The sequence below is a fragment of the Camelina sativa genome, chromosome 15 (assembly GCF_030686135.1).
Source record: "Camelina sativa cultivar CO46 ecotype springtype chromosome 15, ASM3068613v1".
NCBI lineage: Eukaryota > Viridiplantae > Streptophyta > Magnoliopsida > Brassicales > Brassicaceae > Camelina > Camelina sativa.
The window spans coordinates 24,880,008-24,905,923 of record NC_141894.1 but is presented as its reverse complement, the minus strand read 5'-3'; the positions used below and the strand labels follow the sequence as shown (position 1 = coordinate 24,905,923).

General features: G+C 36.9%; 4 protein-coding genes, 2 long non-coding RNA genes and 1 pseudogene across 6 annotated transcripts; all 7 read left to right on the top strand.

Annotated features, from left to right (window-relative positions):
- The first annotated feature begins 35 nt into the window (after window positions 1-35).
- Window positions 36-2,253, top strand: LOC104747302 (putative glycerol-3-phosphate transporter 5). Its single transcript, XM_010468916.3, has 2 exons — window positions 36-1,358; window positions 1,436-2,253. The coding sequence occupies exons 1-2, from the start codon at window positions 389-391 to the stop codon at window positions 1,975-1,977; spliced, it is 1,512 nt and encodes a 503-aa protein (XP_010467218.2). The 5' UTR covers window positions 36-388; the 3' UTR covers window positions 1,978-2,253.
- A 2,954-nt stretch (window positions 2,254-5,207) lies between these two features.
- On the top strand, window positions 5,208-5,812 carry LOC109129268 (uncharacterized). Its single transcript, XR_002035490.2, has 2 exons — window positions 5,208-5,475; window positions 5,572-5,812. It is a non-coding gene; the product is annotated as an uncharacterized LOC109129268 (long non-coding RNA).
- Window positions 5,813-7,890: 2,078 nt separating this feature from the next.
- Window positions 7,891-9,611, top strand: LOC104748666 (bZIP transcription factor 29-like). Its single transcript, XM_010470271.2, has 5 exons — window positions 7,891-7,961; window positions 8,173-8,660; window positions 8,773-8,905; window positions 9,001-9,088; window positions 9,216-9,611. Exons 2-5 carry the CDS (start codon window positions 8,215-8,217, stop codon window positions 9,464-9,466), a joined length of 918 nt encoding a protein of 305 aa, XP_010468573.2. The 5' UTR covers window positions 7,891-7,961; window positions 8,173-8,214; the 3' UTR covers window positions 9,467-9,611.
- A 3,009-nt stretch (window positions 9,612-12,620) lies between these two features.
- On the top strand, window positions 12,621-18,165 carry LOC104747301 (uncharacterized). Its single transcript, XR_761125.3, has 4 exons — window positions 12,621-12,698; window positions 12,807-12,885; window positions 12,987-13,077; window positions 17,794-18,165. It is a non-coding gene; the product is annotated as an uncharacterized LOC104747301 (long non-coding RNA).
- On the top strand, window positions 14,803-17,746 carry LOC147927068 (uncharacterized). The gene is made up of 2 exons (XM_087488100.1): window positions 14,803-17,031; window positions 17,119-17,746. Exons 1-2 carry the CDS (start codon window positions 14,900-14,902, stop codon window positions 17,285-17,287), a joined length of 2,301 nt encoding a protein of 766 aa, XP_087344226.1. The 5' UTR covers window positions 14,803-14,899; the 3' UTR covers window positions 17,288-17,746.
- Window positions 18,166-18,432: 267 nt separating the features above from the next.
- LOC104747300 (glycine-rich RNA-binding protein GRP2A-like) lies at window positions 18,433-19,072 on the top strand. Its single transcript, XM_010468915.3, has 2 exons — window positions 18,433-18,616; window positions 18,705-19,072. Exons 1-2 carry the CDS (start codon window positions 18,500-18,502, stop codon window positions 18,942-18,944), a joined length of 357 nt encoding a protein of 118 aa, XP_010467217.1. The 5' UTR covers window positions 18,433-18,499; the 3' UTR covers window positions 18,945-19,072.
- A 511-nt stretch (window positions 19,073-19,583) lies between these two features.
- Window positions 19,584-24,334, top strand: LOC104748665 (uncharacterized; annotated as a pseudogene).
- Window positions 24,335-25,916: the final 1,582 nt, after the last annotated feature.

The window sequence follows — 25,916 nt, the reverse complement described above, 5'->3', positions numbered from 1 at the left end:
TTTCAAAAAACGAACGATTTAGTCTAGTATTAGGAGAATTTCGAGGTTTCATTTGACTTTCATCGAAAAAACAATCAAATACACATGAACCTCTTACCTTCCCAATCATCCATTGTTAAGTGGTGGTTAAGTGTTGCAACACCAAATCACCCACCTTTGTAACTAACTAAAATACCCAAAAAAAAAACAAACATGAGTTGACCGTCGACCAAAAGAACAAGGCTGACCGTCCAGGATCTAACTAACATCTGCCCGGCCGGTACCCACCAACCGGGGAGGAGAAAAGTAAAAGATCCTCAACGGTTCAAGCTTTTCTGATCTAAAGATTCATCCTTTTTTTTTTTTTTTTTTTTCTGCAGATGATTGAACTCAGAGTTTGAGAGCAAGAATGCAATCGAGAATCGTCGGATTAGCTCCGGCGTTTTCTCTATTCCCTAACCTAAACACACCTCACAAAACCTTCACTTTTCATCAAATCTTGGTTCTCATCATTACATTCATAGCCTATGCTTCGTTTCACGCTTCCCGTAAACCTCCCAGCATCGTCAAGAGCGTTCTCGGACCACCTCCAGTTGGATCTTCTAATTCATCATCCTCGATTGATAATGGATGGGCTCCGTTTAACGGAACACAAGGGACTAAGAGACTTGGTGAGCTTGATTTGGCGTTTCTTTCGTCGTATGCTTTGGGTATGTACTTTGCAGGTCATTTAGGAGATAGGATTGATTTGAGATACTTGCTTGTGTTTGGAATGATGGGTAGTGGGATTCTCACCCTTGTTTTTGGGTTAGGGTATTGGATGAATGTTCATACGCTTGGGTTTTACTTGAGTGTTCAGATTGTTTGTGGTCTGTTTCAGTCTATTGGGTGGCCTTGTGTTGTCTCTGTTGTTGGTAATTGGTGTGGGAAAGAGAAACGTGGTTTGATTATGGGTGTGTGGAATTCTCATACATCTGTTGGGAACATTCTTGGCTCGGTTATTGCGTCCTCGGTTCTCGATCTCGGATGGGGGTGGTCTTTTGTTTTGCCTGGTGGGATGGTGATTGTGTCTGGGGTGTTTGTGTTTATGTTTCTTGTTGTGAGTCCTCATGATTTGGGGTTTGAAGAACCGCCGGGCAAACAGATGGAGATTGAGATGAGTTTAGGTGAGAATGTTGAAGCAAGTTTGAGCAAACAGGAAGCTGAGGAGGATGCAGTGCTTCTTGAATCTGTAGTAGATGATGATTCCTTGTTTGCTATCGGGTTTCTCGAGGCTTGGAGATTGCCTGGTGTGGCACCTTACGCTTTCTGTTTGTTTTTCTCGAAACTCGTCGCCTACACGTTCCTGTATTGGTTACCATACTACTTAAGGCACACAGGTATGCTGCATCCATGGCTTTTCCCATATACCTCTCAGGCTTGCATCCACGTTCTTACTCTTTATGCTTTGAAACAGCTGTTGCGGGTGTGAATCTCTCGCATAAAACCGCTGGGATTCTCTCGACAGTCTTTGACATAGGAGGAGTGCTTGGTGGAATATCAGCAGGGTTCATATCTGATCAAATCAACGCCCGCGCCCTCACATCAATCACATTCTTGGCACTCTCCATTCCTGCCCTCATTTTGTACAGAATCTATGGGAGTGTGTCCATGTTCATCAACATTGCCTTGATGTTTATATCCGGGTTATTAGTAAACGGTCCTTATGCACTCATAACCACAGCTGTTGCAGCTGATCTTGGAACACAAGACTCAATTAAAGGAAATGGTCGGGCGCTGGCCACGGTAACTGCTATTATAGACGGTACTGGTTCGGTTGGGGCGGCTCTGGGACCGCTTCTCGCTGGTTTCATATCGAGCAGAGGGTGGAACAGTGTTTTTTTCATGCTTATCGTTTCAATTTTTTTGGCGGGTTTGTTCCTGGTTCGGCTTGCAAAGGCTGAGATCAATGAGATGAGGTCTGGAGAATTGATCCCGTCGAGTGATCCTCAGAGCTGATGGTTTTGATTTATCCCAGCAGATTGTATACAGAGGTAGTATCAGGTACATAGAGTCAAACCATACAATACAAATTAAGACACCCCACCTGATTTGTTGTTATCTACCATCTTAGTTTAGATGAAGCAAACTCTACTATTTTTGATACTTCCCACTGACATAGAAGTCGAAAATTCGGCTGGAGCTGATAATTAGTGCGTGTAAACAGCCGTTGGTATTTTGAGCTATAATCTTCATATATAGTATATGCTGTTTGCATTTTCGAATTAAAGAAAATATAAAGAGAATAAATTTGGCAGCAGGGCAAACCTGATAATCATTTCCATGGGTCGTCGTTTGCATGCATCAGCTTTTCAATTCTTCATCCTTTAGGTATTCGGGTCTCTTGCCAACAGCCACACATTTTTCTTCCTAGCTTCAATATTTACATCTAAATATGCAAAATCAGTTTAACATTATAATTTGAAAAGTATATGGATTTTAGGCATTGACATGTGATTTGGTTGATAATACCTAAAACATAAATGTGACATACTTTGTGTTTTGAAGCTCACATGAGATCATTTAATCTTATTCTTCTTCTATGCATTGTCCTCGTCTTTTTATTTGGCTTAAAGTTCACCTTCCTATTGGCTGTCTCCGTATCCCTATCTAATTATCATCTATTGGCTGTCTTCCTCTTCCTTCTACAAATTAAAAACATATAAACATGAAAATTTAAAATTACGACACCTAATTGTAAATAAAGAAAACACTCGATCGAAATCGCCACTTTTTACAATTTTATCATCTATCTCCAGAAAATACAAAATAAATTATACAAAATCAACAATATTAATATATCTTATTTTGTTTATAGTCAAATTTGAAAATTATTAATAAACATTATATTAAACTGAAGCTAACGAATAATACTCTAAGTTTACTTTTAAGAATTAAAAAAGATATATAATGTATGTGATAGTGAAAACATTTGTCTAGGGTTTATATTGCATATTATTTTTGACTTTGTATGATTTGATTTACCAGTTTTTGGAGAGGAAACGTAAAGTTACAGACAACTTGGGGGTATAATTAATAATGACGAAGAATCTTTCCAAAATAACATAGTATTTAAATTTAAAGTTAAAAAATATTGTTGAGATCTATAAGACTATAACTCTTTTACAAAGTGAGAAATTAGATTATCAACCTTTAAAATCTCCTATATATTAATAGAGAAACATTCTCACTAAAAAACTGAGGTGTCAGCGCTCACAGAGCTCCTATACCATTTTAATAAATGCTCTTACTTCTCATTACTATTAACATAAACTAGGTAACAACCCGCACTATATGGATGCGGTATAAAATAATTATTAAATATTTTTACTGTAATTTTTATTCACAAAATCTATAATATTTATCGGTAATTAGAATCTAAAATTTATTTGTGTAGTATATATATATATATATATATATATATATATTTAAAAATATATATATCAATTTTGTATAATAATTAAAATTTAACCCGTGAGAATTATTATAATATCAATATTATTACCATATCATATGAACAAAGAGTTCTTAAAATTTATTTTAAAGATTTTATGAAAATATAATTAAAGGATATAATTAAGTTCAAAAGAGAATATATTTAATTTTGGGTGTTAATTATATTTTTGGAAAACTGATGTAAATATTATCAAAAACTAATGACAAATAAAAGAAATAGTGTCTGAAGCTCTGTGAGTGCGACACGTCAGCATTTTGTGTGAGAATGCTTCTCTTCTAATATATAAGGGATATGCCATTGAAATATATGAATTAATGTTTTTTCTATTAGTTTAAAAAATGAAAGATTTGATCAACTTTTAAAATCCAAAATTGTATTTAATTATCACTTACATACCCTATTTAATTATTAAAAGTAAATTACATTTCATAAAAAATTATCATTTATTTATTTTTTTTGAAATGCTAAAGTTATTCTCCTATTTTGAAAAAATCTGGTGACTATTCAACTATATTAAAAAAAAAATTATCACAATAATCATAAAAGTAAATTACATACCACAAACAATTTAAACTTATTCACCTATTTAAAATTTTGAAACGCAAAACTTATTCTCCGGTTTCAAGTTTCAAAAATTAATTATCACAATATAATCTTAAAAATAAATAAAGTTTCACAAACAATTTTAAATCTATTCACCAATTTAAATTTTTGAAAAACAAAAACTTTGTCTTCTATAGAAAAATTCTAATGACTATTTAAATATATGGGACTCAACAATCTTAACATGGTATCCATGTTATTGGATTTTTTTTAAACCCTAGGACAATCATTTTTCCTACGAATTTTCACCACAACTAAACTTTTTGATTATTTACCACTTTTATACAGTTTTCTCATTGTATTTTTACACTTAGGATTAGTTTAAATTAATTTGATTAGTCTAAAAAATATCGCTTTATCTATTTAATGGCATAATGATGTAGATAACAATGTGAAACATAAAGATGTGAATTTGATTTTAGAAACACAAAAGATATCAAAACTTTCTCCACCAAGTTAAAATTCTTTTTCACGTTTAAATAGTTCACGGATGAAACATATTACACAAAATAAACGCAAACTTGAATAAACGAAAAAACAAACTTTACTTACAGATTTTGTTTTACACAAACAAATCTAAAATCTCAAATAATAATGTTATTCATAATATTTTATTTGAATCGACTTATCCCGCATTATGTGCGGGTTGGTACCAGTAATATCGTATTCAATTACCAAAAAGTAAACAACTTGCCAAAATAACTTAATAGCAAATAGCAAAATTAAAGACCACGATCAAAATAACTCAGAAGTAAAAACTAAACAACATGCTAAAACTAAGTCAATAGCACAGATAAATAACTTGCCAAAATATTCACTAGTGAAAATATGCAATGTACCAAAACCTCTCACTAGCAAAAGTAAATAACATGCCAAAATACATAATTTAATTAAGATTGAGTCAACCAGAAACTATAATGACCTTATATTTATAAATTTTCATTATCAATACTATAAAAGTACAAGAGTGTTTCTCTCCAGTTGACACATCAGCTTCTGTATTGAACTAGAAGTTGACACATCAGTAAAAATAAACAACCAATCAAATTATAACATTAATACAGCTAAGATGATTTTACTTCTACGTGGACTAAACAAAAGAGAAACGATAGCGTTTAAACAATGATTTGATTTCTTCTTCGTCGTCGTGATACCATGGATCGACTGTTTTGCTGAATGCCTGATATCTTCTTCTTCGACGCCGTTTATACCATGGTCCGACTGTGTTGCTGATCCTAGTCATGGCTCTCTCTACCAATCTAAGCAGATCCGACGATGATGTTAGCCCCATCGATGGTCGATCGGTTGGGGTGGATTTCTTCTTCTTCGATCCACCAGAATATGTTCATCAGATCCGACGATAATGAGTTTCTTCTTCTTCTACTTTTCGTTCCCATGTAACATGATTTTCTTCTTTATGTCTCTTAATTTTGGGGAGTAAGGAAGATTTCTAGGCTGTGAATTTGAGAATGTATTGATGTGTTTGAATCTAGAAATTGGAGGAGATCCGAGGGAGAAAAATATGAGTGCTCCGGTGAAAAAGGAGAGCTATTTTTGTGTGGTAAAAAGTTGTGTAACATTAATTCTAGAGATGATAAGGTAGTATGTAGAGAACATAATTTGTATTCGATTTTGTGTGTCACATTTTATTTTCAGTGAACTGAGTGTATTTTAACCGAGTTTTATCGGCTAAGATGATATCAAATTAGACCAGTGGCCGAGTTTCAAGTCCTACATCTTAGGAGACGCCACAAAGAATGTGTTCCTTATGTAAGTTTTCTTCTCACAGTGGTTCCATCTCTAGGTTTATTATGATTTTCAAATTAGTATTAGTTGGCGAAATTATTTTCGTGTTGTGGACAAGTCAGGCTAGGCCTTTAGCTGTTCAACATTTTTTGAAGTTTCTGATCGTTAGATAGTTTTAGCCAGAGTTTTGTATTAGACGTTATGTTGACGCAGTTAGTATCTTATAATGTATATTGTGCTCCTAAATATTTTTGTAATCATGAACTGGCCAGGAGAAGTTGTTTTCTCCAGTAATTAAGTATTGCATATGAACTTGCAAACCGATTGTGTTACATGTCTAAAGCAAGCTACGTCTGCGAGTCTCTCAGACTCTACATTCTGTTTCAGATCAGAACCTCTCTTTGAACCTGTAAGGAGTCTCAATTGATCTTATGGTGTTAAGGTAGAGAGAGATATAAGCGCTTGCTAAACCATGAGCTGAGCTAACTGTTGCACTGATATTTAAGTATCTTCCTAATCTCTTTGTTGCACTAAACCTGCTCTTGAGGCAACCAATCTCCGTAAATTCCAACTAAAGTCGCAGTAGAAGCATAGGTGGTTATGAGAGGCTCATTAAAATCCAAGATTTGTGTGTGGTTATAAATTTCTACATGAGAAACATTCGCAAGTTCCATAAACACATTGAACATTTTGAAAATTTTTTTATTGATTTTTCATTCTCTTTAACATTATTATCTTCAGGTTTGAGTTTTTTTCATTGGAATATTCTTTGTCTTTTGCTGCTGTTTGCACAGTCTATTCTCACAAACTTATTGTCCTCAAGGTCAGAGACCTTTGTCTTTTCTGAAGTACTATTGACAGCATAAGGCCATCGTGTTGAGACCTGGAAGGCTGGCTATTGTGGTGACAGTGAAGTTGATCAGAAATGGTTTCACCTGAGTGTTTCTGGGTTTGTATAATGCATGTAAAGTGGAGACTGTGGCTTGTGTCGGATCTCTGCAAAGTATGCCGAAGAGGAAGATCTGTTGGTGAGATAAAAGATGAGGAAAAACACAGTAGTCTAGAAGCGGGTCCCGATCAGAATTAACCAACACAGCTGATGAACGTTAATAGCAAATTTAAAAGCATATAGGAGAAACAAATGTGATCTTGCAACTGATGTCCACTTAAATTATATCTTCTACTTGGTTGAGTTTTATATACATATGATATTTGTTTATAGTTTGAATTCAAGTTTGGATCACTTAGGAAAGGAACCGATTATTATGCTTCATACAAACTTTGTATCTTATTTCTATGTCCTGCTTTCACTGTAAACATACTCCTTACATTGATCACTTATCCCATTAATCATTGTAAGCAATTAAAAAATAAAGAGATGCAAGATAACTTTCATTTTGTAAGCTAAGAAATAAAGTTTTATTGTGGAATTAAAAATGCAATTTTAATTCCATTGGAAGATACTTTAATTTTTCAATATATATCTAGTTTTTTGGTTTAATGAAAACCGAATATTCTGGATTAACTATATTAACATCCAAAATATTCAGTATTGTTTTAGTAAGAGAAGAATATAATTTTCAAGTCAAAGAAACAAAAACTTATTTCTTAACATAATAAAATTTAAAATATATGTAAAAACTAAAGTTATGAAAGAAAAAACTCAAGTATCATATGAAAATAAAAATAATACTAAAAATACAAAATAACTATTGAATTATCAAAAACATATATATTACATCATGAAATCAGAAAAAATTCAAATCAGAAAAAAATAATAAACCAATCCGCGGCGTAGCGCGGGTTTAACCTAGTACTACCTAAAAACACAAAGTTCATTTAAGTGTTTTGACTTAAAAAATTATATGTTAATTTACTGACAAAAAATAAGATTAATTCCTGAAACTCGCGGGTTTAACCTAGTACTACCTAAAAACACAAAGTTCATTTAAGTGTTTTGACTTAAAAAATTATAAGTTAATTTACTGACAAAAAATAAGATTAATTCCTGAAACATGAGCCTCCAGTCAATCAATATAAAAGGAGGTTCGTGCTAACTATCAAAAGAAAACAACAATCATATTATAGTTTCTCATACCATTTTGTTCAACTTTCATAGTTCATTGTTGAACCTAAGGTAATAAGTACTCTTTCTTCTTTGGTCAACGTTTGTTCTTCTTTCTCTATAAACTGATGAGTGATGACAATTTCATAACTGATCTTCGATAATTTTAAATTTTAATCATAGTTTTAAACTGTTATTTTTTCCCATTTATCTATTTGTTTTTCTCGCACGCAAGAAAGAAAACGATATACGTAGAAACATAACTTTGTTATATATGATGCAGATACTCTCATTGTTTGTTGGTCTTCTTCTACAATCCTTAACAATGAATGGATGGAACAATATCACTCCTTCCGAACCACGGTCGAGGATGATGCAGCGGCCGGCTTTCTACTCCTCCTTGCCGCCTTTGAGCCTTTCTCCGTCGTCATTACGTAATCATCCACTAAGATCGCTGAGCCTTTCTCCAAAGTTGTTACGCGGTTCTTCGTCATTGGCTCATGTGGAGGATATAGACTCCTCCATTAGGATCAACGAAAACCCTACATCGCCTCCTTCGATTATGAGACACTACAGGAGTGTTTCGGTGGATAGTTGTTTCAATGACTTCCTGGAGCTGCCTCTTTCTCCTACCAGTTCGGTTGATGGAGACTGCGCGAATACTTTGGACCTTGAGTTTGGTAAAGATGAGTACACTGCTGATGAATTGAAGAAGATTTTGAAAAGTACCAAACTTACAGAGGGTAGACCTGATCCTAAAGAAGTCAGAAGGTAAGTACTGGTTAATTAAATCTTTCTTTTCCTCTTTTTTTTTTTTTTTTTTTTTTTTTTTTTTTTTTTTTTATCATACATTTACGATTTACCCACGTGGATGGTCTTTCAGAATCTTGGCAAACAGAGAGGCAGCTACACGTTCAAAGAAGAGGAAGTCACAGTACCTTATTGACTTGGAATGCAGAATAAAGTTTCTTGAGAAGGCGATCACGTTGATGCAAAAAAAAGAGAAGCTTTTGGAGGTGAGACATATCACATTAACAACTATAAACTTGTCATATTCTATCTAAACGGTTTATCCGTTCATGTAAGGAATTTATATTTTTGTTGCATGCAGAAAGATAAACAATTGTTGGTTGATGAAAAGGAGGAAATCAGGATTCGACTTGAATCGCTGAAGCAACAGACAAAACTCCATCATGACGGTACCATCACCTAATTAATTTTTATTGATACTTTAGCAAGTTTCTTTGTTCTGCAATCTATAGTAAATGTTTGAACTTTAAGATTTAAGCCTGTTATGTGTTAACAGAATAATTCGATTTCATGCAGATATTGAAAGTCTAAAGGCGACGACAACGTTGAACGAACAAGTGAGTGTGGAAGCACAACGGCTGAAGGAAGTATTGACATCGAACGAACAATTGATTATAGAAGTGCAGCGGCTAAAGATGGTAATAGGTAAAGTGATGCATAACGACAGCCAATCCGATGGATTAAACATATATCAAATTGACCCAAACATGTTCCAGAAACTCACCATCAATGAGTCCAACCAACCACACACAGACAAGCAGCCCTGATTTTTATGGACAAAACTAAGGGAGTTGGGGTGACTTTATCAAATCCTATATGGGGTGACTTTAGCTCACAAACCAAATTCAATATAAAGTATATATAGATTTGTTGAAGAATTGATTGTAACCATGAAGTTTCAAACAATATGACATATTTATTTCTGTTTTGTTTTATCCAGTTATGTTTATCAAAGTGTGTTTTTTTTAGGTCCATACTTGCGCGCATATGTAACTTTATTTCTCTATGATAATTTAAATAATTTTTATTAATTTTCTTTTTGTCAACAACTTTTATAAGTTGTCTTAATATATTTTAAGTAATATAATATTTTTTCTATTATAAGTGAGCCAAACTCATTCGCTGCTTTGGCCGTGGGCTTCATTGGTACAACTCATTCGCAGAAACTTCAGAAAATGTGATCGATTTGTTTGTTTAGATATAGTGTTTGTCTTCGTTATTATTGGTATTTTGCCTCTGTTCTTAGTTGTTGGGTTCGGTGTATTTCGTTTTTGGCCTTCAATTTCTCTATTTAGTATTATAAGTTGTTTCCGAGGACTTATCCATTGTCCGTCGGCTTTAGACTCCTTCTTTTAGGCTTTAGACTCCGGAGATATTTTTGTTTTCCGCCGGCTTAAAATGTATTTCACCATGTATCCTTTCAAGTTTAATCAATAACATCAGATGACAAAAAAAAAAAAAAAAAAAAAGTGAGCCAAACATCTCCTATTTATTGAAAGACAAACATGGTCATATGTTAAACTCTCTCTTTTTCTTTCTTAATTAAAGCAGTTGTTTTATTAGAGCTATTCTATTTGCCAAGTACTCCTATTTGGATAAGTCTTATATAATATATCAAACACTGATAATTTCATTTAATATAAATGATAAACCATAATATAATTATTAATATCACATATGACCTAGTTTGACATATAACTTAGCTACTTACAATTTTGGTAAAATAATGGAATATGATTTATAATTATTTTTGGTATAGCGTCAGAAATAAAACAAATTTAGTTATAATCATAACCAAATCAAACTATTTTTTCGGTTTGGTTTGGTTGGTTTTAGACATTTCAATAAAATAACAAAAATTATTCGAGTGCGGAGGTTTTTGACGAGCTTTCTCTCTTCCGTACGAATGGCGCCGCCGAAGAGTTCTGTTGACGGAGAAGGAAAAGGGAGAGCGTTAGTAATCACGCCGAGGACAAGAATGCTTCGAAGCGTCGGTCTGAAGACTCCAGGCTACACTCGACGAAGCAGTTCAAGTTCTTCTTCTAGCGTGGGCGGACCTACGTAACTACGTTATGGTCTGTGGTGGCAGCTGCCACCAGTAATATTGTAATATCAAAAAAATTTACACTAAGCAGAAAAGGCTAAGTAGCAGAATGGTTTGAGAACAAGGTAAAATATGCTTAAGGTTGAGGGTTCGATTCCACCAAGTGGTAATCTGCCACCAGTAATAATTTTTTTCGGGTCCGCCCTAGGCTTGTGCAGCTTGACTATCCTGTGAGGAAAAGGAAGAGGAAATCGAAGGCAGGTGGACCGGCGAAGAAGAAGATAAAGATAGAAATAGAAGAACAAGAGGTAGTTCTGGAAGTCCAGAAAGAGGAGGAAGTCCAGAAGAAGATGAAGACCACTCTGGGAAGGAGGAGATTGTGATCATCGAGCACTGGTAAACAAAATTGTCTTCTTCCTTCTTTTTTTAGGTTTTTTTTGTGGGGAAATTGTTGGTATTGTGCTTATTCTCAGGGTTACATGTTTCTAGGTTCTTGTTGTATTTTGATTGTGATTGGTGATGTTTGAGGAAATAATTTTTTAGCTAATTGTTGTATTTGAATGATTCTCTAATGAAGTTTGTTGTTGTTTTCTTGAAGCAAACAATATGAATCATCCAAGGAGAGTTTGTTGTTGTTTTCTTACTAAAAAAACCCATCAAACCAAACAATCCGCCGTACCATTAAGATTGTGTGAAATGTGAAAAAGTACAAAATAATAGAGAAACCCATAAATATACTTTCAATCTGAAAATACTGTGACCAATCATCTAAATATGACACCATCTTTACTAATTTTGAACAATATATTATGAAATCTAACACAGCTAACTTTACTAGCTCTGAACTCTTACGCTAGTATTGTGTAGGTTATCACCCTATTAAAGCTTTCAACTCTGCGCGTAAACGAGTTAAAATTTGTTTTTGTCCATTAGAGTTTATAGAAATACAGTAAAACCTCTATATGTTATTAAAAATTCATAACTCTATTATCATATTAAATTATAGAGGTATTAATTTATATAGAAAGAGATAATTTTTAAAACCAGTTTTATAAAAGATTTCAACATATAATTTTAGAAAGATACATTTCTATCATGTAATAATAGTGATGTTTCATCATTTAATCAATATTACAAATTTGATATCGACAAATAATATTTATAAGGAGATGATAAGCTAATAAATTTAGACACTACAAAATTTATTTAAGGATATATATTAATAATTTAAATGTACTCACTTGTGAAAAAAACATTCATTAACTTAAAGGAATGATGAGTATCTTAATATTATGAGCGAGTCTATCCAAAGAAAAATGATATACATTCAAAGATTAGAAAAAATGTGCATGGTTACTATAATTTAACATTAGATTATGAAGTTGAGCCGATGATGGTATAGCATATTTGGAACCGATAATGCTTATACTTATACAAGTAAATATAAAAAGCGGCTAAAACTATTTATAATGTTCTTAAGCAGTTTAAACATAAATATAATAGAAAAAACTAACAAACTATATATATATATATATATTTATATAGAATTCTTAAAAAATTATCATCTTGTTATCTTGTCGAATTTTTTTTATCTGGCTTAATTTGAGATAGGAAAAATTAATTAATTTTTAAAATATTCATGCACATAAGTTTTAATTAACCTTACTCCAGACATGGAGTGTTACAAGGTATTAATTATTCTGTACTTAAGCAAAATAATCCGTAGTCTGCTTGAAACTTACATTTCTTTTGTCTTTTGGCACATTGCAGGAGGAAATCTTTGGCCCCGTTCTTGTACGCATGGAGGTCAGATTGGAACAAGATAGTTTTATTCCAATCATTTCATTCACTTTTTTATATATTCGTGTGATTTGATGCCCTCTGATACCTTTGTGACATATTCATTTACAGGCAAGCAGCTTTGATGAGGCCATATTCATAATAAATAAAAACAAGTAAGCACCCTTTTTTTATATTCCTCGCATGTTTCAACAATTTGGTATTTACGCTAATATTATTCTTCGCATGTTTTTTCAACAATTTGGTATTTACGCTTTCAACAGGTATGGGAACGGTGCTGCGGTTTTTACTTCGTCGGGGGCAGCAGCAAGAAAGTTTCAGATGGAAATTGAAGCAGGACAGGTATGGCGAACTTTAGACCCTATAAAAATACTACAACACTTGTTGTATGCAATTTATTACATGGTTGATCTCTTCTTTTGTTGTTATTAATGTCTTACCAGATCGGTATTAATGTTCCAATCCCGGTTCCATTACCGTTTTTCTCCTTCACTGGGAACAAGGCCTCTTTTGCAGGAGATCTTAACTTCTATGGTAAGAAGATTATCACAATTAACTAAACAGAAGAAGATGTATACTCTTTCTCTTGGCTTATATACTGATGTAGCAAATGAGGAGCTGGCAACCGCACATGTGAAGTCAAGGCAAGTCAAGATAAGAAGAGAAGTGTCACGTGCGAGATGAGCTGGATTGTGAGCTGTTAGCGGAGGAGGAAGTATGCCAAGAATATCAACGTAACGGTGACATGACGGCTAACAAAATATATCAGTTAACTCTGTTAGTAACTTAGTATAAAGAGCACTTATAGCTCATCATTTCTATTATGCAAAATTATCTGAACTTGTTAGCTTTCTAGAATCTTCTAGGTTTTATCTTCCTCATCGTTTGTTGGATTTCCATTGGAGACTCTTGCAGATGAGATGGTGATTCTGCGTAGGGATGTTAATATGGGTCAGACAAACCATTCAATAAATGGGTATGTTGAACTAAAATGACCCCATTTATACCCATTTATGGAGAAAAATTAAATGGGGTTAAATGGTTTTCCCCATTTAGTCCCATTAGTTATATGGGTTTTATCATAAATAAATGGATATCCATTTAGACCCATTTATGTTGATATTTTTATTAAATATTTATCATATAAATATTATATTTTTTTTGTTAAAATTGTAAAATCACATTTTCTTACCAAAAACAGAAAATTATATTTTTTTCGAAACTGTGTTTTCCCGCCAAATTCATAAAAATGTGTTTTCCTACCAAAACCGCAAAAAAAATTTCCCGCTAAAACCGCAAAACCGTGTTTTCCCGCTAAAACCGCAAAAACTATTTTCCCGCCAAAACCGCAAAAATATGTTTTCCCGCCAAAACCGCAAAAACGTGTTTTCCCGCTAAAACCGCAAAAATGTGTTTTCCCGCCAAAACCACAAAAATGTGTTTTCCTGCCAGAACCGAAAAAACGTGTTTTGCCGCCAAAAACGTATTATCCCGCCAAAACCGCAAAACCGTGTTTTCCCGCTAAAACCGCAAAACCGTGTTTTCCCGCTAAAACCGCAAAAACTATTTTTCCGCCAAAACCGCAAAAATATGTTTTCCCGCCAAAACCGCAAAAACGTGTTTTCCCGCTAAAACCGCAAAAATGTGTTTTCCCGCCAAAACCGCAAAAACGTGTTTTCCCGCCAAAACCGCAAAAATGTGTAATCCCGCCAGAACCGAAAAACGTGTTTTGCCGCCAAAAACGTATTATCCCGCCAAAACCGCAAAAACGTGTTTTCCCGCTAAAAACGTGTTTCCTGCTAAAAATGTGTTTTCCCGCCAAAACCGCAAAAACGTGTTTTCCCGCTAAAACCGCAAAAATGTGTTTTCCCGCCAAAATAGCAAAAATGTTTTTTTCACGCCAAAACCGTGTTTTCCCGCCAAAACCGCAAAACATGTTTTCCTGTCTAAAAACAAAATTGTTTTTTTTTTTTTATTATCAAAATGTTTTTTCCCAAAAAATGTTTTTTTTTATAATTAAAAATACTCTCACAAAAACATTTTTTCCTGCCAAAATTACAAAGGCACAAAATTACATAATAATATATTATCACCAAAATTAAATACTTAAATGGTTCAATAGGTTAAATGGGAATATGTATGTTTAATTGGGTATGGTTAATTGGGTTTCAAATATATATGGGTTTAAATGGGTTTATAGTTAAATGGGGTGAGACTAAATGAGATGGGTTTAAATGGGGTGGGTTTACCCATTTTAACATTCCTAATTCTGCGTTTCTTGTGAACGTTGTTTCATGCTTATCGGTTACTTGTTAATTTGAAGCTATTTGAATCAAATCTCTGTTTTACGTTATCAATGGTATCAGAGCTAGTCGTGTCCTCGGAAACAATGGCGTGGAAGAGAGAATATGCTTTGTTGAGGGAGGCGGTTGATCGTGAAACAAAGCAGTCGATGGAAGCTTACAACTACGCACGATACTCACAGCTAAGATCTCCACCTCCGTTCGTAATTCCTGACACCAACAACGAGAGATCTGAGCCAATCGTTTCCTCGGATTCAATGGCAGAGATCAAAGTTTCGTTTTCAAATCGCAAGATGAAGATCCGTCGGAGCATATCGTTGGAAGAAATTGAAGAGAGATGGTCGAAGGGGTTGTGTGTGTTCTGCGCAGAGCCAGAAACTCCCCATCACCACTTTAAACACAAGAAATTCGGAATTCTCATGATTGATGGTGATGAAAATCAGCTCTCTAATGAAGAACTTCGTGAATTCACTGAGTATTGTACGATCAATGAGGCCTATGAAGCTCCAGAAGAGAAATCAATTGTGGAAGAAGAACCAACTCCACAATTTCAGGTACCTATTACTATTACTGAGCTTTCAAGGAGTGTTGAACTTGGGAAAATAAATTTAGAATTAGAAAAGTTAGATGTGGTGAAGAACGAGAATCTGGAGCTAGAAGGGGTTCAAAAGAACAGTAATATGTCATTTGAGGTTGCAAGTGATGTTGAGAGGGTTCAGAAAGTGTTAAGTATGGCAAAATATATCACTGCACACCAAATGTTCTGCAAATTGTCTCATCATAAAGAGAAGCTGAGTGTTAAGAACCTTAGAATAAAGACAAAAATGAAAAGGATTAAGACTTGGATGTTCAAATTCAGGAAACAAAAGAGTGAACAGGGGCTTGGTTATGATCTATTTGCTACTTACTTGGAAAACAAAACGTACGGGGCCAAGTTGAGAGTTAGTAAACGTGACAAAGAATATGGAAGTGATGAAAGTCAGGAGCTGAAGGTTGATCCAGTTGTTGAGTTGAAAAAGTCGCAGGAAACCGAAAGAATTGAGAAATATCATGAGAAGTTTGAGTGGATAAGAGCTAGAGTCAATCTCTCGGAGGAGTATATGGTTAGTGTGAATTTAGCGGAATTGAGGTTAGCTACACAAACACATATTAAGCTGTGTCAACCAAAATCAATTCAGCAATGCTTGTTAGTGGGTCGTTTATATGAAACGGCATATCCAACACAGATAATTCAGAAAGGATGGTACACTTCGACATTGTCTCTCAGTCATAGGAACATTCAGCAGTTTGTGATAGAGGCAGGAGAGCAAAAAGAGGTGGATAGAATTGGTGAAGATCATAAGAAGAAACTGAGAGATAATGATTCTCTAACGCCTGCAGCTGGTTTGGATACAAAGGTTAATGAAATTTTTCTTAAAAAAGTTCAGCCTGAGTCTTCTTTTGAAGTGGACAGCTTGTTGCATCAACAAGAATTGAGTTGTGAGCATCCTCGTAAGGCAGTCTTATATAAGGATAAAAACTCCTCAAACGAGAAGCAATTGATTCAACAAGAGATTTTTGTTGTGGTGAAACAAGCAATTTCAGTTGCAGAGAATAAAGGTAGCTTCAGTCATACAGATATGATAAGCAAAGATCATAAGCAACAAGTGGGAGATAATGAGCTTCTAACAACAGTAGCTGTTTATGATACAAAGGTCAATAAAACTGTTGTCAGAGAAGGAAATACTTCTAAGAATGAGAGTGATTATCAATCGCTTAAGCAAGAAGCCTTTGTTGGAGTGAAGAAATCACTGCAGCAACCTGAATCTACTGGTGACGTTTTCAAGGTCTTGCAAGGAGTGGATAGGTTGCAGCACAATGGGAAAAAGCGAAAGGGCTCAAAATCTTGGATGTTTAAATACAAAAATCAGAGGCATGTCTTGGAGAAGTTACAGTCTGATTCTATTGAATCACACTCTGTTTCTGGCATTGCTATTACCACTATTCAAGGAGATGAGCTATCTGCTGTAACTTTTAGCTGGTTGGCTGCAACATTGCAGAGTATTTCAGAGGATGCCTTCATGCAAAGAAGATGCAGAATGTGGTTTAGACAAACTTTACAAGATCTGCAACAGTTTATACATGGTGAAGTGACTGATCAAATTAAGCACAAGTGGAGATTCAAGCTTTTACATATAATTTCAGAGTTAGTCTTCAATTTGGAGAGTGTTGCAATATCACCTACAAAATATCTTGTGCAGAAGCTATTAGTTAAGGTGGCAGGTAAATGCAGAGTGGAGCTGCAACAAATGACCGTGGTTTTGAATACTCATATGCACTTTGGGAGTGCAAGTCATTATGTGTGGCGTCGTTGCAAGGCTACATCTTCACATAATTTTGGCAGTCAAGTTGGGATCCTGGAGGTTCAGTTTCACTACAATGGAGTTGTTAGCTGTAGGTAAAGCTCCATGGACAGTTCTACATCTGAACCTTGTGGTCAAGGTTCTTCGAAGAGGGGAGATTTGATGTAGCAAATGAGGAGCTGGCAACCGCACATGTGAAGTCAAGGCAAGTCAAGATAAGAAGAGAAGTGTCACGTGCGAGATGAGCTGGATTGTGAGCTGTTAGCGGAGGAGGAAGTATGCCAAGAATATCAACGTAACGGTGACATGACGGCTAACAAAATATATCAGTTAACTCTGTTAGTAACTTAGTATAAAGAGCACTTATAGCTCATCATTTCTATTATGCAAAATTATCTGAACTTGTTAGCTTTCTAGAATCTTCTAGGTTTTATCTTCCTCATCGTTTGTTGGATCTCCCTTGGAGACTCTTGCAGATGAGATGGTGATTCTGCGTTTCTTGTGAACGTTGTTTCATGCTTATCGGTTACTTGTTAATTTGAAGCTATTTGAATCAAATCTCTGTTTTACGTTATCATATACTCGAGTTTGGAATATTGTTGCAGGCAAAGCAGGAGTGGACTTTTTCACTCAGATCAAGACAGTGACACAACAGTGGAAGGATATTCCAACTTCAGTATCTCTTGCAACGCCGACTTCCCAAAAGCCATAACTACAGCCAATTTCATTTGAACCCTATATTTGTTCTTATTTTTTTTTTTCTTTTTTTTTTGTCACTATGATAAACTGGTAGTCAGCTAAATTATCATGGGGGAAAATAGCAAAATAAAACTTTATATTTGCATAATTCATGAAATAAAATCTCAAGTGAGAAATTCTCTATGTTGACGTTGCTCGAGTTGTTTTAGGCACATAAAAAAAAGTCTAGGATTTGTAAAATACTACTTAATACTACTATACTAGACGTTAATATGTTTCTTCCTTCACAATTCCATATTCAAATATCCCAAAAAACGATTTAATCTAGTATTGGGAGAATTTCGAGCTTTCATCGAAAAAAACAATCAAATACACATGAACCTCTTACCTTCCCAATCATCATCATTTAGTAGAAACTAGTTCCAACAACGACACTTGTTTCAAAAAAAAGTTTACAAGTAGCATTTACCACATGCATAAGTTAGCTAAAGACTTGAAAGCTTCTCACATTTTCTATAAATTGACTGAACTGTTTCTCACCCCATCACGCACAAATCGTTATGTTCTTTACTTAGAAACCACCAACATTTGTATTTCATCTTTCTTTTAGCTATGGCGTCGCCGACAGATGTCAAGTTCACGTGCTATGTTGGCAACCTTGAGTCGGACACAGATGAAAAAGATCTTGAGAATGCATTTTCTCAGTTTGGCGACGTCATGGATTCTAAAGTTCGATAATCTTTTTCACTTTTCCCGCGTTGGTATTGAATTCTTGATTTATCTATAATATTTTTTTTTTTCTTTGTTTGTTTCACAGGTCATTTACGAAAGAGATGATGAGGATTATTATGATTATGATTATGATTATGATTCTGACTCCATGACAATAAGAAAGGTATATGGATTTGTTAGTTTCAAAGATGAGAAATCCATGAAAGATGCCATCAAGGGAATGAACGGTAAGAAGCTCGGTTTAAAGACCATTAATGTGCAAGAGTCTCACTCATCTCGGAGGAGTCGTCGTCCTGTTGGACGTGCTGGTTCAAAAAGGGTTTAGAAGATCAAATATGGTTATATAAAGAAATAAGGTTTTTAAGTCTTTGTAACCAGTAATAATGACCAATCAATATTTATGGAAGGTTGGTGCTTTGAATAAAGTAGTAATTGAGAAGTTTATTCATAAAATCTCTCTTTTATTTTTCAAATACATGGAATAATATTGACATTTGAATATGATTATCATGGACTAATTTGATTGATTTGGGATTCAACATTTGGATTTATAGAACAACTTAAGTCTTTGTTAAGAGCATGTAGATTTGCTTGTATATTTTCGTATTTTTTGTTCTTGAAAATTTCACATATTTTATTCTCGAAAAGTGTAATTAGCTTGAGATCATGTACAATGCTTTATGAACCATCATAAGGATCATGAACTAATGTCAACCACCTCTTTGTTCAATTGGATTATACAATATGATTGTCATAGACTAAATTTGATGATATGTGATTCAAATTATCTGATAACCCAAGTGCCTTGATCTCTTCTGTCATCCTCACAGAAGACAATTATCCCGAATGGTCAACTGAGTTGAAGAACTCGCTTCAAGCAAAACAGAAGATAGGTTTCATCGATGGGACAATTCCTAAACCAGCTGCTGAACCTGAGTTGGGTATGTGGCTTGCTGCAAACTCAATGATTGTTGGCTGGATACGGCCTCTATTGATCCAAAGCTCCGATCCACTGTGTCGTTTGTCTCCAATTCTTTGATGTTGTGGACTTCTCTCCATGATCGTTTTTCTGACGGGAATGGTGTGAGAAAGCAAGTCCTGAAGGATGAAATCTCGGCTTGCAGACAGAATGGTCAATCGGTTCTTGCTTACTACGGATGTCTCTCGAAGCTTTGGGAAGAACTCTAGAACTACAACACTAGTCGTGTCTGTTGTTGCGCAGCAGCCCCTGATATCGCCAAGGATCGTGAAGACGACAAAGTTCATCAATTCCTTTTTGGCCTTGATCTTCCTCGCTTCACCAACATTCGTTCTGTTATCACTAATCAAGACCCTCTTCCGTCTCTGAATCAACCGTACTCTCGTGTTGTTCGCGAGGAACAAAACATCAATGCTGCAACTCTGCGTGAAGTGAACAAAACAGAGGGCATCGGTTTCTCTGTTCAAGCGGAGGTTACTTCCCAGGTGGCCGCTGTCTCTGGCTCTCGGACTCGTGATCGCTCCACACTTTCATGCACCCACTGTCGTCGTCAAGGCCATGATGTCTCTGAATGCTTCCAACTCCATGGTTTTCCAGATTGGTACTTTGAACAAAAAGGTGGTACTCGTCCCTCCACTTCCGACACTCATGATGTCTCTGTTCGTGGGAACATTGATTTCCGTTCTACTCAGCGTGGTGGCCGTTCATCCAGAGGTCGTGGAAGAGGACAGGTTAGCAACGCTCGTGTTGCAACGACATCCGACAGCGGCACATACCAGATTGCTCACCTAATCAGCTTGCTTCAAAGCCAACGTCCGTCAACCACTTCAGAAAAATTGTCGGGTAAAACCAATCTTACTGATGTCATAATTGATACAGGTGCTTCGCATCACATGACTGGAGACTGTTCTCTCTTGGTTAATGTCATTGACATTCGTTCGTCCTCTGTGACGTTTCCTGATGGTCTTTTCTCTCGAGCTACTAAGCGTGGCTCTCTCCCGCTTAGCTCTGCCTATCTAATTGATGATGTGTTGTTTGTTCCGGATTTTGACTGCACATTAATCTCTGTGTCTAAATTGCTTAAACAAACTGGCTCTATCGCAATTTTCACCGACACTTTGTATTTTTTGCAGGACCATTTTTCGAGGACTTTGATTGGAGCAGGGTTGGAACGTTAGGGAGTGTACTATTTTACCGGTATGTCCGCTGCGCGTGTCAACAAAGTTTCGTCCGTGGATTCTACCTCAGTGGCCTTGTGGCATTGTAGATTAGGACACCCATTGTAACGCCCCCGAACCGTCCTAGGACCACGAAGGCCATCAGACAGCCACAGGACGCCACTTGCAGAATTGCACCAAGGTGATCCGGTCGAGGGACGGAAGCTGCAGACTTCCCGACCGGTCCTCCCAGGCACAACTCCACCCACAACCGAGGTTACTTAGGCTTTGCAATCCTCGCGGCCTGGTGCGTTGTGTTAGCCCGGACTAGGCCGAGTATCATTTGCAACTTGTCATGCTTTCCTGAAAACCGAATATATATTACTTTAACAAAATATTACATCGTAAATAAATTATCAAAGTAATATATATAAAGATAGTCGGAAAGTTTTACACTTATTCGTTTAAGAAAATATAGGGTTTTACAAAGAACACAAGAAAACCCTATCCGGTACCCTAACGTTTGCTCTGGCTCTACACTCACTTAGGCTTCCCTGCAAGACCACAACCAATAAAAACATGAGTAATCTAAGATTACTCAGTGAGTCTGGGTACCCCATTCTCTTAAACGGGTTTCTACCTCCCCTCAACCTGACTACCCCGTCAACAAGAAAACAAGCAAGTAAACAAACTTGACAAGTTATCAAAGCCACGCAACGAAAACAGTAGCGGAAGCAATTTAAACCAAAACAAGCGAGAGAGATTAGATCCATACAACTCATCTCGATGATCTATACTCGCTATAAACACCAAATAACTCCCAACGTACAATTCAGACACTTTAACTCATACACGCCTCTCAAGGCCATCTCAAATACATGAGGGACACGCGAAACTCCCTATACTCCTTCTCCAAACATCCGATCGACATCATCTAGAATACAACATCGATCGCTTGAAATCATCTAGACTCTTTTCACCTAAGGGCCCTCGAAATTCTGTTCCGTTCCACCAACACTGCTCCATGCCGAGACCACAAAGGTTACCAACATGAGCCCACAACATGCTACATCGTCATGTAGCGGTCACACTAGTAGCTAGCTAGCCGTGACAGTGTCCCCGCGTGAGTGGTCGTCGGGAACTCATGCATGACAACCTCAGTTGGAACAGAAGATCGACACACTTATTCTAGCTAATACTCAAGAAACAAATTCAAGAGACTCGCTAAAATACCAACAACGTCTCAAGCAAGAAAATCAAGCATAAACACGAAAGAAACTTCTAGCAAGAGAATCCACCTTAATCATCAAGTAACAAGAATAGAAATTCAAGTAACCGATGATTAAACTTCATGCACGCAGCCAAATTAATCCACCTTAAGCAACTCTTGCAGCACGTTTCATCATGCATGCCATCCAATTGATTTACACTGTTTAAATCCTTCTCATCCCAATTACGCATGCAAGCTCACTCGATTTAACCATTTAAATCGCTTAAATCCAATTTACGCATGCAATCAACCTCAACCAATATTATGCAATAAAATGCAAAATATTCACTCATTTATTCTTGCATGAAACCGTCTTTTAAGCAAGAATTTATACTCGCAGAACCCTCTCGGTTCGATCATGCATGCAACTCTTAAACCGCGTTTTAAGAATTTTGATTTACTTAAAATCTCACCCAATTCCTTCTTTAACCGACTATCGAGTGAGTCCAATTTATTAGCATGCAAATCATCCCATTTACGCATGCATGCATCAACTTTAAACCGCAACTACGTGCTTACCACAGACTCACTTTTTTCACGCGTCGATGATTCCCGGACTTCACCGCACCACCCGATCAGACAGACTTCGCGTCGACAGCTCCCCGCTTCTTCGACCGTTCTGGATCCGCAACCCACTTCGTTTCTCGGCTTCACTTTACTGCAAACCACTTATCCTCTCGACCTTCTTCGATCGCAAAACGCGTCTCGATCTCGATCTTCTTCGATCGAAAACCACCTTCTTTTACCGATGATCTCTCTCGAAAAAGTCTCCTTCTCCCTCTCTTCTTCTCTCTTGCGAACTCGCCCATTTTTTTTCTTTCTTCTCTCGCTCACCTTCTCTCTCAATTTTTCTCTCCTTACCCCTTTTGTGTGATGTTCGAAAATGAGAAGGGAGAGGCTTATTTATAGAGAGATTTGGGCGGTGGAGTTGTCCAATGCATGTGGAGCACTCACATTTCCACTAATTCTTCCTTCAATTCTTTACACTTGTTGATGACTACTCCAGGTCGGTTTGGACATATTTGATGACAGCCAAATCCGATGTTCCTGCTTTGATTAATTTTTTTTGTGCAATGTCTGAAAGGCAGTTCGGTAAACAAGTCAAGACATTTCGCAGTGATAATGAGACTGAATTCATGTGTCTCACGTCCTATTTTTAACAGCAAGGAATTATACATCAAACTTCCTGCGTTGATACTCCACAGCAGAACGGCCGGGTAGAGCGCAAACACAGTCTTATTCTTAATGTGGCCCGTGCTTGTCTCTTTCAATCACACTTACCAACAACGTTTTGGGGTGAGAACATTCTCACTGCTACACATCTTATCAACCAGACTCCATCATCAGTTTTAAAGGGTAAAACACCATATGAAATTCTTTTTGGTTCGCCACCTTTGTATGCCATGATCCGTGTATTCGGTTGTCTATATTATGCTCACCATCGCTTCCGTGACAAGGACAAGTTCGAAACTCGCAGTCGGAGGTGTATCATGGTCGGTTATCCATTTGGTAAGAAAGCCTGGCGGCTGTATGATCTCGACACAGAACAGTTTTTCACATGTAGAGATGTGCGTTTTCAGGAGGACGTGTTTCCTTTTGCTACGATTGAGAACTACACACCGTCGGTCGTACCATCAGGTCCTCTCCCTGGTGATCTTTTTCTTGATGCACCTACCAACGTCCCCGACCCTGTACCGTCAGGTTGATTATCTACTCTTCCTCCTGTCAACAACATTGTTCCTGAACCCGCACCTACTATTGCCCCTCCGCCAGCTGCTGAGGATGCCACACCATCGACACCTAAACAACTAGTGCATCCCCCGTTTCTGGCTCCTTCTTGTGACATTGACTCCACTCCTTCGTTGTCATCAGATTCACCACAGATCGATCATATGCCTCTTGTTGAGTCACCATCATCACCGGGTCTTCCTGAACTTCTCGGCAAGGGTCTTTGTACCAAGAAACCGTCTGTGTTGCTTAAGGATTACGTTGTCACTCGCAATGTACACTCTCCCTCACACGTTCTCTCGCCTGATCTCTCCACCAAAGAATCCTCGTCAACGGTCTCCGGTAAGGTTTTATATCCTATTGCTGATTGCTTACATGAGTCTGGTTTTTCAGCAAACCATATTGCCTTTCTTGCCGCGATTCTCGACAGCAATGAACCTAAGCACTTTAAGGATGCGGTTCTCATCAAGGAGTGGTGCGATGCTATGCAGAAGGAAATTGATGCTCTTGATGCTAATCAGACATGGGAGGTTACTGATCTCCCTCCCGGGAAGAAAGCTATCAGCAGCAAATGGGTCTAGAAGTTGAAATTCAACTCCGACGGAACTCTCGAGCGCTACAAAGCTCGTTTGGTGGTGATTGGGAACCATCAAAAAGAAGGTACGGATTTTAAAGAAACATTCGCTCCCGTTGCTAAGATGACCACGGTTCGGTCTCTTTTAGCTGTCACGGATGCCAAGGACTAGGAAGTGCATAAAACGGACTTCCACAACGCCTTCTTACATGGTAACCTGGATGAGGAGGTGTATATGAAACTTCCTCCGGGGTTCAAGTCTGCGGATCCCAACAAAGTTTGTCGTCTTCGAAAGTCTCTGTACGGCCTTAAACAAGCTCCGCGCTGTTGGTTTTTGAAGTTGTCAACTGCTCTTCGGGAACTTGGCTTCACTCAGAGCTATCAGGATTATTCTTTATTCTCCTTACGACGAGGGACACTAATCCTTCATGTTTTGGTGTATGTGGATGATTTTGTTGTTGCCGGAAATAATCTTCAAGCGATCAACGAGTTCAAAGTTCAGGTCAACAAACGTTTTCATATGAAGGATTTGGGTAAACTTAAGTATTTTCTCGGTATTGAGGTTTCTCGGGTTCCGGATGGTTTTTGTCTCTCCCAACGTAAGTACGCTCTTGACATTCTCTCTGAAACTGGTCTCTTAGGTGCTAAACCGTCTCCGGTTCCTATTTAGCTGAATCACAAGCTTGCTAAGAGTAAGAGTCCTCTGTTTGATAATCCGCAGCGGTATCGCCATCTGGTGGGCTGGTTCATTTACTTGACCATCACCAGACCAGACTTGAGTTACGCTGTGCATATCCTTTTTCAGTTTATGAAAGCCCCTCTCGTTGATCATTGGGAAGCAGCCTTGTGTCTGGTTCGCTATCTCAAAGGTTCTCCTGCTCAAGGTATATTTCTTCGTTCTGACAGTGAGCTTCATCTCAGTGCATATTGTGACTCCGACTATAACGGTTGTCCTTTAACTTATCGGTCTCTCTCCGCCTACGTCGTTTACTTGGGTGACTCACCCATCTCTTGGAAAACCAAGAAACAGAAAACGGTCTCCTCTTCCTCTGCGGAAGCAGAATACCGCGCCATGGCCTATACTCTAAAGGAAATCAAATGGCTGAGGGCTCTTATGCGCACGTTGGGTGTTGTTCATTCTCACCCTATCGATCTTCATTGTGACAGTCAAGCTGTTATCTACATTACAGCTAATCTTGTCTTCCATGAGCGTACCAAACACATTGAGTCTGACTGCCATCAAGTTCAGGATGTTGTTCAGGCCAAGCTCATTACAACTCATCACATTTCTACAAAGGACCAGCTGGTGGCCGAGATCTTGACCAAAGCATTGCCCGAACTTACCTTTGCAAGACTGATGTCCACGTTTGGCGTTCGACATTACGTACCACCAACGTGACGGGGGTATTACGATAGACTCGAATATGTATAGAATATATTTACTTAGATATGACTCTATCATAAACTCGGTATGTATAAATAGCAAAGCTATGTGAATGAATAGAACAACAACTTCAGAAAATATTTCAATTCTCTTTCTCTTGGCTTATATACTCGAGTTTGGAATATTGTTGCAGGCAAAGCAGGAG